We start from the raw sequence: 19,092 nt of genomic DNA, 5'->3' as shown, positions 1-19,092 counted from the left end.
TAGCTGTCGTGACCAACTGGCCGGATAGCCATGGTTGCTTAGGCCAACGAATGGAAAAGAAGAAGAGGTAAAATAGTACTAAAATATTTTTCTTCCGGCAACACTGGACAACGCTAAAATTTCGATGACGCTTTCGTTTGTAACCATTCGCCATTTTGTACTCTGTTTTTGAATTACCTTCATCTTGCAAACTTTGTGCGTATGAATTTTTTTGAAATTGTGACTGCAAATAGAGTATTGCAACTCCATAAATAAATAATATATGTTTCATAATTTTTCTGGTGAAAATGAGTGGCAGTTAGGTTCAATGATTCCAAACTATTGATGAATTACCGGACGCAATTTTTCCACTAATTCCTGTTTAGACTGAGAAAGTTATTTGGATGATCATGTATACGGTAAGTGTTCAGCGGCAATAGTTTATAGTAATGACTGATCGTGATTGAAATGAAAAAGTAAAAATAGATTTTCAACATTTCCATAAGAGACGTCTTGAATTTTCAAATATCACACTTTATGCCTTAAATGAATGGATTTTTTCACGAAGGGAACCGATACTCATCAGGACAACAGATTCAGCGACAAGGAAAAGAAGCTTCTCAAGCAAATGAAGTTCAACCCTTGCCTGAGCACACGGGTGAGAAATTGAAAAGATATGTTAATAAATACATACATTCAACCAAAGTGTTTTGTAGGTTGACATGTCCAAAATCAAAATAGAGGTCATCAAACCCTGGATTCAGGACAAGCTCACCGAAATTCTCAAGATTGACGATGATGTAGTTGTCAATTTTGTTTATAACCAATTGGATGTAGAGGTTAGCATATTTCTTCAGTTAGAAACTTTTTTGTACAAATAAAATACAGTTTCCAGATCCGAAGAAGATGCAGATAAACCTGACCGGTTTCTTACAAAGTAAAAATGCAATGGAATTTATGGCTGAGCTTTGGGCACTTTTAATATCAGCCCAAGAAAGCCCAACAGGCATCCCAGAGTCACTTATGGATTTGAAGAGAGAAGAATTGGCTAAAAAGAAGGTAATAAATGTTAATTTATCAGGTGTCAGTAGTTTCCATTCAGTAACTAAAAAGTTGAATCTGTTTACTCTTCTTATCCATATATTTCAATCAAGACTCGTTTTCTAAAAGAATTATTAGTAAATTAATAATCAGGTTGAATTATTTAAATACCTCTTCATATGGTACATTGGATATGTTGGAAGTTTGCCCGTATGATAGTCAAGCTTTTGATTGAAAAAATTCGAATGCATGTTCTATGTCTTTTTATTTTTTTTCTGCTTTTAGAGAGACATATATTAGGTTTCTTGTATGACTGGTGTACCTTTCAAATTATTGCAATCATTGAGATGTTAAAGGACTATATGTGAATCTAGGAAATATTTGGAACAACATGTATCTCGTCATGTAACTGTCTGAACAATTTCAAATATTTCTCACTTATTCTATGGTCATTCTCTATGGCATGTTGAGCAACACTAAATTTCTCTGGTCTATGAAACCAAACATGTGAAAGAAATTCCTTGTACCGAGCTAATAGACTCCGTTTGGTTTGATCAACATATTTCTTATCACAATCCTTACAGCTTATTTTTTAAATATCAGACATATCTTTTTCCACAGTCTTGTCTTTCGGACTGCCCAACACTTGTTGAAGTGTACATGTAGTTTTGAAAGCCAAGAATAGATTCATTTTATGCCAGAGGTTCCAGTACGAACTATCAAGACATTGATGAAGTTTTCTCACATTATGGAATGTTTCTAAGGTAGTGTTACTTTAGCTCCCCTTGAACTAGTCTGTCATATTGAGGAGGTGCCCCATGCTCAAACAACACTGGTTGAAAATTCACGTGGTTTGCCTGTACCATCCTATTTATTCCCCAAATAAATGACCAGGCTTGAGTTGAATCACTCTTAGTTATTTCATGAATGAGCAGTCCAACAGTATGTTGAATCATTATCAGGAACTAGCCTATTTTGAATCAGAATATGCAGGAAGGGGAAATATTATTTTATGACCAATTCCATATTTTTGCAAAAATTAGGTAAGGTTCTTTCGAAAGAAGAAGTAACAAGTCATGATTTGCTATATAATATCCATGATAATAACTAAACAATTTTCATAAACCTGAAGAGTTTTTCAAAATCGTCACAAATTGTTTTCAATAATGAAGTCTCGAAGTAGACTCGAAAAACCTATCCCTTGGACTCTACAGAAATTTGAAGCAAAAAAAATTGAACAGATTCTTAAGGAAAGTAAAGAAAACAATATTAGGAATCCAATAAATCACTCTAGCAACAGTTTGGAAAATAGTTGATTGTGAAATTAGCAGAGATACATTTATTCAACTATTATTTCATTAATTATTCCTGCGATATAGTTAGTAAGATTGATTCTGGTTCATGTGCATCATTAGGAAATCACAGATATGCCAATTAAGGATCACATTCACTATTACTTCAGTCTGTGAATGAATATGAAACATACAATTACATTCAATATTGAATTTTAAAAAATTCTGGATGTTTATGAAATAAGTTTCTATCTGATCAAGTGTATCTCACATAATATTGTCGTTCCACTAACTGTGATAATAAATAGTAGCTTACTCAAGGGGACGTTTATTTGTTTTCAAAAATATTTGAGTCCTAGCACAACAAATAATCGATTGTAAAGAGAAATTTAATCTTTTTTCAATCTGTAATAAGGTGTCAGAAAAGGTCAATCCACTCCAGATGCAATTACACATGAAGTAATCTCTCAAAACACAGAATGAACCACTCTAGGAAAAAAATGTAATATATCCTTGCCACAAAATCAACAAAACTAAAATGATAGGAATCAGTTATTTCAATCAGCTACCAGACAATATACAAAACTAGTCATCGACTAAGTTCAGGATCGAACTGAAAGTAGCTTGGCTTGCATGAATCCACCTTAACTTACGAAAATTATAAAATACATTTTTTAACACACTTCATTATTGTCAGGAAGTCGATAGTGAACATTTCAACTATTTATTGAAATAAATTCTAGTGAGTATTGCATAAAATTTTTGTTGAAATGATCATATACAGTAGAATCCCACTAATACGGCACTATTAAAAATCATAGGGTGGAGGATTATTGGAATGTTCAGGTTACTGAATTATAGAGAAAAAATAATGAATGAATTAAACAATTTCATAAAGTTTACTTGACATATTCAACACACACTTCAAAACAACAGGTAAATGTACGTACGTGCACGTCATCATAAGATTTGAGGTTAAACTGCTAGACAACGACGCGGCGCATAGACTAATAGAGACTAAGCAGGCGCGGACGGAGGGTGCAGGATTATTGCACATATCAGTCTATGGAACTGCCAGATTAATGAGATTCTACTGTATATCATTCGTTTGCAGATTCCTAAAAATATACCAGTGGACCAGAATTGAAATACCATTCAAACGAGGTATTATAACACTACTCTTTCTATCTGAAAAAAATAATAGCATTTTCTCGTCGGCGAGTTATGTCACACTATTGGTTGTCTGATCAAAAAGTACTCAAAAGTATTATTTAAATTTCGTTAGTTGAGAAGAGAGGAACTTTTTACTTCTGTACTGAAATTGTGAAGGGATGGATAGTTTTGAAGGGCATGCCTTTCAAATTTTTTTATGTTCATATTAACAAGACTGACATTTGCTGATCCAATCAAGAGTATTAAAATGTCATGAGATTCAGATATGTACAAAAATTATGTTAATATATAGGTATTTTCGAAACTAAATTGTTGAATGCTTTAATGTAAAATATTGAAAACTTTGTAGTGTCCTTCTATTTTGCAAAGGTAAAGAATCGTGACCTCAATCAGAAATTCTAATTCAGTAAATGATGATGACTTTGAAAGGTTGAAGATTACGATATATTCATTTATATCGAGGGACAAGCCAATTTACAATTAGTTCCATAAATGTACAGATTTTACAGAATTGATAACTACATCATACATTTTAACAGATCGTTTGATAGATATCGAAGGTAAATCAAACAATTCCAATGAACTTGCTGACTTCATAATTCTACAAATTGTTTCATTTTGACCAAAATTGGTTCTACAATAAGGAATTTTGCAAATATCACTATTTCTGTTCCTTCTAGGCCTCACAGAAAGAGAACAAAGCTTGACTATTTCCAGACAATCAATATAGCCACTGTTCGTACTAGTCAGTCCCACTGTGATTTCGTCTGATTTAAAGTCAAATAAACCAGGAATCAAACTTTAACTATTTTTAATCTTCAATTTCAAAATTATATTAACAAGTCAATGTCATAACAAATTTTTCTTTTTTTTTTGTAAACAAAAACAAGTGATAAATACTGATTAACTCATTTACAATACATGGTGATTCTAACAGCAACATTCTCCCCCTCGTGATGAAATCACTACAGCATTGAATTCGTTCTTCAAACATTTGTATCGTTTTTTCCAATTAATTTGCATATTTTGGCAACAGGTCGTTTATAGATTCCTGTTTGGGTTTTCACTTCGACAACTCGAATTTTTCCATCCTTCCCTTCATAAACCTTCTGTATTTTTCCGATGGGCCACATATTTCTGAGAAGTGTGTCGTCCACAACAACTACAATGTCATCCAGGGAAATATTTTCTTTCTTAGAGTACCATTTCGTATTTTTGTTCAAGTTGACCAAATATTCTTTTTGCCATCGCCTCCAAAACATATCTGCTAGCGCTTGGGTGACTCTCCAATGTTTTCTGCAGTTTGCGTCGCTTATCTCAAATTCTTCTGTAGGTGGTGCAGATCCATCAGAACATTAAAGTAGGAAATGATTGGGGGTTAGGCTCTCAGGATCCAGGGCATCGTTCGAAACGTAAGTCAGTGGTCTGCTGTTCACCATGTTCTCAGCTTCAGCAATAAGTGTTTGAAGTACCTCTTCTTTGGGATGTCTCTTTTTTAATGTAACTTTCAGCACATTTTTAACCGATCTTACAAGTCTTTCCCAACTTCCGCCCATGTGAGGTGAAGATGGCGGTATAAATTTCCACGTTATAGATTTAAAGCATAAAAATTCCGAAATTTTTGTTGAGTCAAAGTTTTTTATTGCTTCTATCAATTCTCGATCTGCAGAACGTAGATTGGTGCCATTGTCGGAATGTATTTCTTTTGGATATCCCCGTCGACTAATGAATCTTTTGATGGCCAGGATGGCACTATCAGTATCGAGCGAATGTGCAATTTCCAAGTGGACTGCTCGAATACTCATGCAGGTGAAAAGCACGATATATCGTTTTTCAGTTCTCCTTCCAACAGTTACTACCATTGGACCAAAATAGTCCATGCCTGTAATAGTGAAGGGTCTTGTGAAACTTTGTAGTCTGCTTTCAGGTAACTGCCCCATTTCAGGTACTTGAGGTTGGACTCTCATTTTCCTGCAGAAGAAACATTCGGTTTTGCATTAGCGAACTGCACTTCTCATTTTCAAAATACAAAATTTCTGACGGAGTTCATTCATAATGAGTTCTTGTCCTTGGTGGTTAAAGTTAATATGATAGTGCTCAACTAGCAATTTCGTGAAACGATGTTTTTGATCAAGTATTGCTGGATGTTTCTGGAAATAGGTGAGATCTTTGGCTTGCTCAAGTCGTCCTCCTATCCTTAGTATTTTTTTATCATCAAGTAATGGCGTCAGGGTATATATACGGCTTGATTTACTGATAGTCCTTTTGTTTTGTAAATCTGCAATTTCTTGATGGAAACATTTGTTCTGTACATATTTTATATACATTTCTTCGGCTTTTTCCACTTCTTGAACACTCCAAATTTGTGCTTACTTTCCTTTTTCTGCAGTTGTTGATGAATCGAAGCATCCATGCAGTGGCTCTAATTAGTCGTCGGTATTTGGAAAATCTGTCTAGGCTGGGCAAATAACTGTGTGTAATTGTTGTTGTCAGTATAGTTTCTCTTTTCATTTCCAATTCCATTTCTTCTAGGGGTTCATCAGTTTCTTTCGGCCAATGATTCTTAGGAAATGTCAAAAATTTTTGTCCAATAAGCCTTCGACTTTCATTTGTATGGAAAAGTTCTCTTGTACTTTCATCTGCCACGTTATCTTCTCCAGAAACCCAGTGCCAGTTAGATACATCTGTTATCTTAGTTATTTCTCCGACCTTTACTGCTACGAAAGTTTTATATCTTTTTGTCTGAGATCGAATCCATTGTAGTACAATTCTGGAATCCGTCCATAAGTAAATTTTTGATATGTTGATTTTTAAACTTTTTTTCACAGAATTTATCAATCTACTTAACATTACAGCAGCCTGTAGCTCTAGTCTGGGTATTGTTATTTGTTTTATAGGTGCTACTCGAGTTTTTGCACTTACAAATGATGTATAGATTATATTTTCGTGAATAAATCGTAGATAAACGACAGTTAAAAATGCTTTCTCACTACTGTCACAAAAACCATGTAGTTCTACTTCATCACTGGCAAATAAATGACAACCATAACATCTGGGCACGCATGCTTCCTTGATGCTGTTGAGATTCTCCAATAACTGTATCCATTTGGTATTCATATTTTCAGATATCTCATCACCCCAACTGATTCCCTTTTTCCAGAGTTCTTGCAGAAAGATTTTGAATTTTACAACTAGTGGTGATAGGAAGCCTAGTGGATCAAAAACGGACATAACCAATTTTAGAACTTCGTTGGTACCTTGGTTTTTTCTAGAATTTTAGAATCTATATTTCCTTTATTCAGTGAAAATATAATACTGTCTGATTCAGGATTCCACCAAAGTCCTAGTACTCTTTCTGCAGGTTGTGGAAGAAATGAATTCAAATTTTTCTGAGTTCTGGATCTTAAATGTTCGGGAATTTTGTCAATAACATTTTGAGAATTGCTGATCCAGTTGCAAATGCTGAATCCTGCTTTTCCATGGATTTCTATTACATCCAAAATGAGTTTGACGGATTCTTCTTCACTATCTAATTAATCGTCAACATAATGTTTTTCAATGATTGCTTTAGCTGCCTTGGGAAGTATGTGATAATGTTCTTCAGCATTTTTATTCTTCACAAACTGAGCCATACAGGAAGAAGATGTCGCTCCGAATGTCATGGCCTTCATTTTGTAAACATCAGGATATTTTGATCGATCCATACCTCACCAGAAAAAGCGTTGAGCTGAGCAATCGTCATCTCGGATTCTTACTTGATGGAACATCTGCTTTATATCTGAACAAAAGGCAATCGACTTCTGACAGAATTTCCAAATAATTGCTGTTAAGTTTATTAACAAGTCTGGACCTTGAAGAAGATGATCATTGAGGCTAGTTCCACTCGACTTTGCTGCGGCATCAAATACCAATCTCAGCTTGCCTAGTTTGTTGGGGTTTACCACTCCAAAATGTGGTAAATACCAAGTTTTTTGGCCCTCTCTTTTAGCTTCAGTAACGCTCAGCTTTCGAATATAGCCTTTTTGAGTATATTCTTCAATTTTTCTACAGTAGTCAGCTGCAAATTCCTTATTTTTATCCATTTTCCTCTCCATACATTTGAGGCGATTCAGTGCTACAGGTTTACTGTCTGGTAATTTTGTTTTCTGAAATAACTGCAAGATGAAGAGCAGTACTAAATTACTGTCAATTTGACTTCAATATAATGTAATGTTATGTACTATTTTTTTTCAAACATTTCAAGAAGTAATGAAATAGAATATTGTAAGTTCATCACTCTACCAGTCAATAAAGGTCAAACTATAAATTTTTGTATATCTAAAATGTCCTATGTCTCACTTTGTGGTAGAAAATTCTGATGAATTTTTAATATTCATCAATAGACATTAATATACGGAATTAAAGATGTAAATTATTAATATAGGAAAAAGAAGACAAGGAAAGGGAGATTCGCGAGAAGGAACGAGAAAGAGAGAAATCTGAGAAGGAAAGAAAATATCGTGACAGGGATAGATCAAGATCTCGCCGTTCAAGATCCAGGTCAAGACCTCGCAAAAGTTCCAGAGATAGGTCTGGTAGAAACAAGGATAAGAAATCAAAAAGCAGGGATAGGAAGACATCAAGAAGCAGAGATGCCAAGTCTAGGAGCAGGGACAGGAAGTCAAGAAGCAGGAATCGGAAATCTAAAAGCAGGGATAGGAAGTCCAGAAGTAGAGACAGGAAATCAAGGAGCAGGGACAGGAAATCTAAGAGCCGTGACCATAAATCGAGGTCTAGGTCAAGGAGTGTCGAGCGAAAGTCTAGAAGTCGCGATAGGAAATCAAGGAGCCGGTCCAGAAATTCTAGAAGCAGGGATAGTCAGTCAAAGAGTAGAGACAGGAAGGTAGGTAGAGACAGGAAGTCGAGGAGCAGGGAGAGAACATCCAGGAGTAGAGAGAGGAAATCAAAGAGTAGAGATAGAAAATCAAGAAGTAGAGATGGAGTTTCTAGAAGTAGGTCAAGGTCGTTGGATAAAGATCCAGAAATAAGAAATAATGGTGAAGCCAGCCCAAGTGAAAGAACAAATGGTAGGGAAGATTCAATACCTGTTGAGGGACAGTCCAAACTTACAAAGTAAGTCTTATTTGAAATATTTTTATTTTTCACTTTTTGAATGAATCCTCATGATAAAAAATTATTTTCATAATTGTGAATTCATGGAAAGAGATTTCAGAGCAGGATTTGTTGTTGAAATGAAATATAAAATGCAAAATGCTTTTAACTAAATATTCTCAATTAATAGTGATGAATTGTACTCAATAATGTTGCCTTCAGCTCAATTGTCCTCTTACTGATAGTACTACTGAAAATATGTTTTCCTAGTTGTATGTTTGTTATTAAAGGAAAAAAGAAAAATTTTTATTTCCTATTTCATCATAAATTGTGAAAAATTTTAATTGATGTCTCACAAATATGGAATTTAGATAGTTTCTGAAAGCAAATCACATTTTTTTCCCTTCTATCACCAACCCCTATTTTTATAGCCATTTTAATAATTCAATCATCAATCATTTTTAACTTTATTAGTTAGTGGGCTATGCTTGAAGACTGGCAATAAACGAATCTAAAGCAAATGAACTTAAAACGTTCAAGCCAGTCTCGATATACCTACACAGTAAGTTTAATGGTACCGATGCCTATCAGAAAACAACTACTCCCCTGGCTAATACCACGAAGGGCGTTGGATCATCTTCATGAGGAAGATCATATGTGCCAATTAATTTTAAATGTGTGCAATTTCCAATTAGATTGGCATTCGCAATGACTATTAATAAGTCCTAAGGCCAAACAATGTCCGGTTGAAGCTTGGATTTGAGCACAACCTGTTTTTCACACGGATAATTTTACTCGGCATGCTCTAGAGTGGACAAACCATTCAGTTTGTTTGTGTTAGCTAAACGTGGACTAACGAAACATTGTACACACTATAGCAATGAGGGATTATTATTATTTGTAATTATTGTGTCAAAAAAACGTTTGCCAAGTCAGCTAGTATGTTTTGATTTTTATCACACAGCTTTCCCTGTAACTCATTATTTTCTGAAATCTTCATATATAGAAATATCTTTGCTTTTAAAAGTCGGGTCAAACAGAATCGCCTAACTTTACATTATTAATCAACTCCATAGTACTTCAGCCCCTACACTACCCGTCTCCAAGTTGCAAGCGAAGCTGATGTCCTTGGCAGAGAACAAGAAGCTTTCCCGATCGAGGTCTCAATCAAGAAGTCGGACTCGTTCGAAATCACGGAGCAAGTCAAGGTCCAAATCGAGATCATCCAGCAGATCATTCAAGGCTCGTCGATCCAGATCCACTTCCAAAGATGTCAAGGACAAGAGACGGTCTCGGTCGAGTTCAGGATCCAAGGAGAACTTTGAGATTAGGAAGAAAGAAGATAGCGTACAGAAGAAGAGACACTACAGATCCAATAAAGATAGTTCTGATAGCGAGCCTGAAGGAAAGAGAAAAAGATCACGATCCAAATCGCCCCGCAGGAAGGACAGTCCTAGGATAAAAAAACGCAGCCTGTCTAGGAGGAGATCACCTAGTAGGAAACGGAGTATTTCAAGAAGGTGGGATTTGTTTTTAGTCGTTCTTTGATATGCGGTGAGTTATTTTGCCCACGGTAAATCCTTAAAAATTGTGCTTGTTTCAAGTGCCATTTTATTAAGGTTCTTTACAGCATTTTTCAGTTTTCAGGTAATCAAAAAATTTTTTGCTTGAAGGTAATTTTTTTTTTCCATTTGAAGATAACTTTTCAATAAAGAAGTTGATACAGATGAATTAAAAACTTGAATTTTTTAATGTTTTTTTTGTGAAAAAACACTAAAATGTGAGTAAAAATTTCATTCTTTTCATTGGGACCACAAAACTATTTATATTAATAACTTTGAAATGAAGATTTTCAATAATTGTTTTCAATCTTTAAACAGTTTACTTCAAACTTGTTTGTGAGAAATCTTAATTGAGGGTGGTGGATGTATTTCAATGCCCCAAGGTAACAGCAAATGAAGCTTACCAGTTTCCTCCTCAATTTTTTCATCAGCATCAATTTGAAATAATTAGTTCATACACTAGTTTTCTTAATTGTTACACTAGTTTTCTTAATTGTTTAAAAAAAATACTATTTCATTTCAGAATTACTCCATATCCGAACATGAGTTTGTAAATTATTTCGTTATTAAATGTATTTTTTTTATAAAAAAAATTGAATTGGTAGAAATTGACAAATCGGGTAATTATCAAAATTGTCAATGTCAAAATCTATCCTCTCTTGGTTTGATTATCTGTTACATTACTTTTGATGGAAGCAAGTTATGTATTCATTAGAGTAGAATATGTATGGAAAATAGTTTTTTATGTTCTTCAATTGTGACCCAGTACCAGTCAACCTAATAGCTTTGACATTAATTTTGAATTCAAATTACAGATAGATTTTTACTTCCAGACGTAGCCCCTCGCGGGGAAGGAGAAGTCCTAGCCGTGAGAGAAGAAGAAGAAGTCTGTCCAGACGTCCTAGTCCAAGAAGAGGAGGTGCAGCAGCTACAAGAGGAAGCTATGGAAGAAGAAGTACTAGCCGAAGTAGAAGAAGGGGAAACAGCAGACCTAGAAGAAGTAGCCCTAGAAGAAGAACCAGGAGCCCAAGTAGAAATAGGTTAGTAATAATAAATCTGTATATGTTTGACATTTTGTTCATCATATTTGATTTGATTTTTACTTTTGAAGTGAAGTTATAATTCATTTATTTCATTATCATTAGATTCAGAAGAAGCAGAAGCCGAACCCGGAATGTGTATAGAAGAGCATCTTCGAATCCCAGAGACAGGGAAAGAAGAATTTCTAGAGAGCGAGATAGACGTTCTAGATCCAGAAGAAGATCCCGAGAGAGAGGTAGCATCAGAAGAAGATCGCCAGTACGAGAGAGGTCAAGACCCCCAAGAAGACCCAGTCCCAGTCCACAAAAACGTGCTGATGATAGGCGGGACCAGAGAGGTGATTCTAGGTTAATACGTCAAGGGTTTAGGAAAGAAGAACGTCATCCTGAACCACCACCAAGGAAGGTTGAAGAGGCTCGAAGGAGGATAGAAGAAGAACTCCACCGTCATGAGAAAAAGGAACGTGAAGAGATGGAGAAGAGGAAGAAAGCTGACCAAGCTGCTGCCAATGAAGCGAAGACCAGGGAAAGAGAGAAGGAAAAGAGAAAGTCCAGGAGCATCAGTCCTCGAGAGAACTACCCTATTCCTCCCCATGGTCCTCCCAGGTATTCCAGGAGTTTGTCAAGAACCCCTTCACCATTCATCAAGGCTGAAGAGTTTCCCCCTAAGCCTGCCAAAGCTACTAGCATCAAGGAAGAAAAGAAGAAGCCACATAAGGAGAAGCCAGAAGTGAAGTCAAAGAAAATTCAGAGAAAACCCCCGAAGAGTGAATCTGATTCGAACTCAAGTGACTCCGACAGTGAAGAGGAAAAGAAAGAGAAACGGAAAGTGAAAACGAAAAGGAAGCCTAGGAAACGGGATTCAAGTTCTAGTGACAGTGATGATGACCGATCTTCTAGAGAACTGGAGATGAAAAAGAAAAAGGAAAAGAAGAAACGTGACAGTAGTGAGGAGAAGGTTACAAAAAAAAGACATCAGAGCTCCGACTCTGAAGAAGAGAAGAGAGTTAAGAAGAAGCGCAGGTCAGTCAGTTCAGAAAAAGGAAAAAAGTCAAAGAAGGATTCTAGTGACAGTGACGTTCCCGCTAAGAAAAAGAAGAAACAAGATAGTTCAGACGAAACTGATAGAGAAAAATCAAAAAAACATAAGAAGGACAATAGCTCCTCGGATAGCGATGAAGATATTTCAAAAAAAAAGAGACACAAAAAAAAGGCAAAGTCGGGAAGCGATTCTGATGATGATGGGGATACTAAGAAAAGGAAAAAAGACAAGAAGCATAAGAAGAAGAAGAAACACTCGAAGAAACATAAAAAACACAAAAAACGAAAGCAGGATAGCGATGATTCAGACAATAGCGATGCTGAAGTTATTAACGAGGATGAGAAGAAACTGCGAGAGAAAGCTCTGAAATCTATGAAAAGGCAGAATTCTAGCGATAAATCGGAGTAAGCAAAATGGTTTTATTTTTGTTTCATGGACCTATGATATAAGAGTACTCCAAACAGAATGAATTATTATTTGTGGAGTTGATGAATTTGATGTTGACGAACGTCTGTATCTAATAAAAAAATATAAAATTGTATTTTTATTTATTTTACAGCTGTATTTTAAACTTTGACATTTTATAGTTTCTCATGAAGTACTTGATCTATGTTTTTCAGGTAAATTAAAATAACTGGTATCAGTTTCAGATCTATTAAGTGTTTGGGATGGTTGATTTATACTCAGATATATTAGACTAGAGTTCTAAAGGTTTCATTCATTTCTATAATGAGGCAGTCAATGAAAGTTTGGGATGTTAACATGCACAAATAGTCGTTGCAGAATTCTTATATTTCATGATTTAAATGAGTTTTGAAGTTATTGAAAAATGGCGATACATGACATGGATATTACGGGGTGGTAAAATCTAGGCATAGTTATTGAAATATAGACCATCGTCAGAATTGCATAAGAAAGTACTCTCCTCTGAGAGCAAGCACAGCAGTCATTTTTTCAAATCAAATATGATTACTGGTGTGATTCACTATAAGAATGCTTCACTATCTCTTTTGGCAGTATGAGCCGCTAGTCTATTCAAATGGACATCAGTATAGTTTACACGTTATTTAATACAGCTTCCAACATAATTTCATTTTATCCGGGACATTGAAAACAAAAAGTGACATTTTTCCCGTTTGTTTCACATCTCTTTAAGTGTTCACCTCCTTGACCACTACCAATTTTTTTATATCTGGTAACTGTAGAAACAATTTTCCACTTCTTTCTTTGGGTTTGTAGCTTTTTTGAGTGTTATTCAACTTTATTGGGATTCTATTTTCGGGATCTCGGCCGCCACTTGTTCTTCAATACTTGATTCTACCTGTAAGTTGAAAGAATTCACTCCTATGACTGCTCTGTTAAGGAGACACTCGAGATAGTTTTTGTAGTTCGTCTTATTTGCTTTTGGACTGTCTTACAGTTTTGGCTGTTGTATTGTTTAATTGGTTTGTCTGCTAGAAATTATTTTTCAACCAGTTTGGACTAGTAATTGTTTCATATTCACTAATAATGATACAAAATACTTTCTTACATAAAGGAAGGGCTTAGTACCAAATACCTATTCTTATATGAGAAAGAAAACATGAGAAATCGAAGTGTTTTTCACGAACCTAATACTGTCAAATAATGAAATTATATTTTCCATAGTACCATTCAGACATGAAAATTGAATCACTCCTTACACCAAAACTTAAAATGGATTTCGATGTAATGGGGATGATAAAAAGATGAAGTCTCAGAATGTTTAAATAAATTTTTCATTGATAGTATTGCAGATATATCAATCAGTCAATACTTTATTGGCATAAAAAACATGGAATTCTTTTGGACAAAGCACTCCTATAAACAAAACACTAAAAACTACAATTAGTCAGTCAACATATATGAAAGAAAACAAGTAAAACAAAGGGTTCTGGCACTTTTCTATAAAGGAGAATTGAGGTTAAAATCTTTAGCAATAAAAAATTATTTAATTTAAATGTATCTACATAAATTAATATGGACGACTACACAGCAAGAAGTAAACAGCCTTTTTAAAGTGTTAATTTCTCTCATCTTGCAACCATTATAAATAATATAGTCCTTCATTAAAGTAGAGATCGGTCTGGATAAGTTAATACTGTTTTGCTTACGGGTAGGATAGTAGTTAGCCGTATTGGATTTATTCAGATGTTTTTTAATTAGACAAACTGTGCTATGAATATGGCAACAACAGTATGTAGCTTATGCAAGACAAAAAGTCGGTTGCATGGCTCACGTGCCTTTGCTTTAGAAATGTATTTAATAATTGTTTTTTTTGTGTAATTAAGATGCTTTGCATGACATTGCATACTCCCCAAAATGGGGAGCCGTATAGATGATATTGGATTCGATTAATGCATCTTATACTATTTTTGCAGCAGAGGATCTCAGTGCCTGCCAAACTATTTTTACAGCAAAACAACCAGAGCCCAGTTTTTTATTTAAGTTCATTGCATGCTTTTCAAATTGTTATCAATGAACACCCCCTAGAAACCTTATTGTTGTTACGGCTCTCTCTATGTAACCCTTATCCAGTTCGATGTTACCAAGATCACATTTGAATAGAATAGAACCTTATTCGTCACTGAAGTTATTACAAAAAGGAGAACAGAATGTATAACTTATTGGACGCGTCACCAGTGGCGTAACTATACCGTTCGAGGCCCGTGGCAAATTTATCGGATGGGCCCCCTCCCCCAAATATAAAGAAGCTGAACCAACAATTATAATATTTTTTTATACTTATTTATACACTTTTACTTGTAATTATACAATAATAAATCACTATGACAAATAGGTACATATATACTTTATAATTATACTTAGGTACTTGATTTTCTAATAATTTACTTTAAATTAAAAGTACCTAATTTAAAGTACAGTCAGCATCTAATTGATATGGGCACATAGAGTAGTCAAAATTATTTGAAAAACAAAATAGCAATTTGATATAGGCAGTCTGAATCATCATATTGGTTGTAAGCACACAAGGTGTTCGAGATGTAAAATGTTAATTATTAAAATTCCTTCGGTTCAAATTTCGGGCTGTTGAATTTTTGATGGATAAAATAGTCAAGTTGCTCAACCTGTCTTGTCACATAGAATTTCTTAAATAAGTTTTAATCAATTTCAGTTTTGAAAATGATCGCTCAGCACTAGCCGTAGTCACAGGAATGGTGAGAAATAATAGAAATGAAGTGCACACTTCAGGAAAACTTGAAGATATGATAACCATTACATGAGAGTTGCATACGCTATTTTTTCTAAACCCGATAAATAATGAAAAACTATAAATATTATATTTGTATTGAACACATTTACAGTAATTAACTCATATTTAAAAAAAAACACAAACTTAATGGTATTATCATGGATATATGAAAACTATAAAGATTCTAATTATATTTATATTGAATATAACAAACTGTAATTAATCTGATCTTTTAAAAATATTGGAGTAGATGGTATTCCTTCTATATCGCTGTTTTCAGACATTTTGATAATATAGGTAGGTAATATGAAAACTGATTTTGACAAAGCAATTAGTTACTTAGGTTAGAATCTAGGACAAACAAAGGAACAGGATTCTTGATTGAAAAATTATGGGTTTTTATTGGTTGATAATCTGTGTCGTTATGAAAAATCTGTATCATAATGGATATCATTATGAAACGGATTATGGTCATATAAGTGTATTGTTAGAGTAGGGGTGTAGAAAAAATGCTTTTTTATTATCAATAAGTTAGCAAGTTTTCTTATAGAAGATGATGTTTCTATTCCGTGTCTAAAAAGCGAATCGAAAACTGAGAATTTCCTTGGAAAACGAGACGGATATATCTTCTTTATATAGAGGGACAAATGCTAAAGCCTTTTCCAATAAATCAGTAACGCTCAAATTTTCCAATGTGGCAGGTTGCAAGACACTGAAATTGAAAACAATTTAATTCATTTTAAGGAAATGCGATATCAGTTGATTAATGATTATGTCTAATACACAATAGAATACGTTCACTTTAAACAAGCTTCCAGGATCTTGGAGAAATTTAGGGTTTATAGACTATTTCACTGCAATACTATTTGCTTCCGTTTTTAAATCTTCAAATTCATGTCGATACTTTTCAAGTTGTTCTAGACAGACTTGCAGCATTTGAAAAATCGATGGCTTTAGACTGAAGTACTTTAGAAGCCGCATCTATAGTTTGTTAGACTTTGCAATGGAAAACCAACAACATAATAACATTGTAGTTTCCTATCTTCTTCAGCAAGATAGCTTCATTTCTCTCATCTGTTTTGGAATTTAATAAAATAGTTTTTGTAAGCGCTTTTTGAACATCAAAAAACCGAACTTTTGAAGCAAACATGGCATCCAAGCGTCCTGCCCATCTAGTTGGATTCATTGTTTTTATTGTTACTGAATTTGATGATACCCCGGTCTATCCTTTATTGTCAGATGTAAAACTAGATAATATATTCCATCGTTTAGTACTATGGCCAAAAAAATTATAAATTTGTTATACAGTTTCGAATAATGTTTGTATTTTTATGACCTCTTTTACTGCATCATTTACCACCAAATTTAAATTTTAAGTAGCACAATGGACATTAACCGCATTTGGCTCTATATCTTTTTTGAGTTTCTGAACTGTTAAGTGCCTTTCATGGTATTAGCTCCATCGTACCCTTGTCCACGGCACTCACAGCGGAAATTCCCCTAACATCCGCAGTAATACTCGTACCAACACGCGTGTCGAACATTTTATTATCTATCTGATACGTTTTGAAACTGGGTTACAACTTTTTTTTTAAATACTTTTAATTTTTAATATATTTTTTTACTTGTGTATGCAACTGAGTAGGTAACAAAAATAAATCAAAGACAAAACTCCTTTTACTAAACATGTATAATAAATGTTGGGAGTTGGGATTCTCCTCTGACCGGAGGCCCCTTTCGGCTGGGGACCCGTGGCATTTTGCCGACTTGCCACCCTGTAGTTACGCCACTGCTCGTCACAAAATATGATATAAATTTAGAATTTAGTTTACATATAAAAATCAGCACGTGAAGAAGTATAAAAAACAAAATACAGACATATATAAAATTATACCTAATTACAACATATTAGTTCATGTCTCCAGAAATTTCTCTAATGAGTAGAATGCCTTGGATTCTAAATACTTGTACAGGGAGTTTTTGAAAATTCTCAGATCAGCAAGATCAATTTTACTATTAAACAAATCTATAAATCTATTATAGCAGAGAATACCTTTATATATGTGCGAGTTTTGCCCAATGGTTAATCTTGAGTATGGTTGATGTAGGTTGAACCAATCCATAGTATGCCAATTTCAGAGTTTCAGTTGATACAGTATTTTTTAGTTGTCTTATTACAAAACAGATTTTAGTCAGCTTGGTGATTGTTTTGTTTATATGATTTTTCCATGTCATTTTATTATCCAATATAACTCCCAGAAAGCGAGCAACATCAATCTGCTCAATGCTACTATGATTTACTCTTATTGATAAATTAGAATTCCTATTCAGATTTTTCGTTAGAAACTGCATAAAGCATGTTTTTTCCATATTCACCACTAGACCATTGTAAGTACACCAGTTATAGAATTCATTCGCTACAGTATTGGCTTTAGCTCTAAGTACCATATCACATATTGATTTTTCTGATATAAGAAAATTGGTATCGTAGGCATACTTAATTATATTTTGCGCACTTGGACATGAGTTAATCATATCATTCATGAAAATGATGAAGAGTACTGGGGCCATTATAGAACCCTGTGGAACACTCATAATAATTGTTTTTTCTTTTGATTTATTATTATTCAATACTGCAATCTGTTTTCTATCTTTCAAATATGCTGTAATCCAGTCACTGGCAACTCCTCGAACTCCTATTCAATATAATTTTTCTATCAAAGTATCATGACTCACAGTATCAAATGCTCTGCTTAAGTCGAAGTATAGAGCTATTGTGTTTTGTTTGTTGTTTAAATAGTTATAGATGTAATCAAATCATCTAAAAGAACAATTCGTTCAGGCCAGCCTCAACACCCTACACAGTAGGTTAATGGACTGACACCTATCAGAAAACAACTACTCCCCTGGCTAATACCACGAAGGGCGTTGGATTATATCCGACAGGTGTCAGTGCAGGATTCTTCACTGAAGTTATTCCTGCATATGCTGTTGGCGATACAACTGCCGCAATAGATTTTCAATTATTGGAACACACTTGCAGACCGGTTTCGGGCTGTTTGGCCACTCGTCAGTGCAAGGTAGTGTATATCATCAACATAAAGTCGATGATTTCCGATAATTGAAAATCGAATTCCGTCAGAGTATCATTCCTCGAACTAAGCTGAAGACTACAACAAACAACAGGTTTGTCGTCGCTCCATCTGCCTGTGAACGAGGTAACCAACTGCATATCCAAATTTGCCCAATTCCTCGTAAAAGGAAAGAAATCTTTCACGTATAGTCAGTGGGCATACTTTTAGATGATTTGATTTATAGCCAGTCTTCAAGTATGCCCACTGACTATACGTGAAAGTTATAGATGTTTTCACAGAGTTGCTGTTGATGTTGATTTATTTTGCCTAAACCCGTGTTGATAGTTCAACACTAAATTATGATTTTTTATCGACCTTTTTTTGGGGTAATTGTTACCTTCCACAATCTGAAAAAATATAAAAATTATCTGCTTATCCAGATTCTTTCATAAATTCGACGATGAATTCAATAGAAAATAAAGAGTCAATTAAAAACCAAACGAACATACAAACAGCTTCACGAATTCAACAACATCCAACTCAACAATTACCGACTCAACATCCAA

The 19,092-nt window shown here is 34.4% G+C and overlaps 2 protein-coding genes across 5 annotated transcripts in view; one reads left to right on the top strand and one right to left on the bottom strand.

Annotated features, from left to right (window-relative positions):
• The first annotated feature begins 114 nt into the window (after positions 1 to 114).
• Srrm1 (Serine-arginine repetitive matrix 1) lies at positions 115 to 12,759 on the top strand. Its single transcript, XM_023164582.2, has 8 exons — positions 115 to 398; positions 548 to 637; positions 696 to 818; positions 868 to 1,038; positions 7,909 to 8,597; positions 9,653 to 10,096; positions 10,972 to 11,178; positions 11,284 to 12,759. Exons 1-8 carry the CDS (start codon positions 384 to 386, stop codon positions 12,626 to 12,628), a joined length of 3,084 nt encoding a protein of 1,027 aa, XP_023020350.2. The 5' UTR covers positions 115 to 383; the 3' UTR covers positions 12,629 to 12,759.
• The window catches only part of LOC141480525 (uncharacterized), a 149,415-nt gene continuing 132,063 nt past the window's right edge, over positions 1,741 to 19,092 (bottom strand). For all 4 annotated transcript variants that reach the window (XM_074170577.1, XM_074170580.1, XM_074170579.1 and 1 more), the window contains one exon: positions 1,741 to 7,639. In XM_074170577.1, coding sequence (XP_074026678.1) covers positions 5,736 to 6,716 — 981 coding nt within the window. In that variant the 5' untranslated portion in view covers positions 6,717 to 7,639 and the 3' untranslated portion in view covers positions 1,741 to 5,735. The remainder of the gene's footprint in view (positions 7,640 to 19,092) is intronic.

The sequence above is a fragment of the Leptinotarsa decemlineata genome, unplaced genomic scaffold (assembly GCF_025532065.1).
Source record: "Leptinotarsa decemlineata unplaced genomic scaffold, Ldec_3_MD MMD2_P_RNA_scaffold_9, whole genome shotgun sequence".
In the NCBI taxonomy this organism is placed as follows: Eukaryota; Metazoa; Arthropoda; class Insecta; order Coleoptera; family Chrysomelidae; genus Leptinotarsa; species Leptinotarsa decemlineata.
This window is presented reverse-complemented; position numbering and strand designations above follow the sequence as displayed.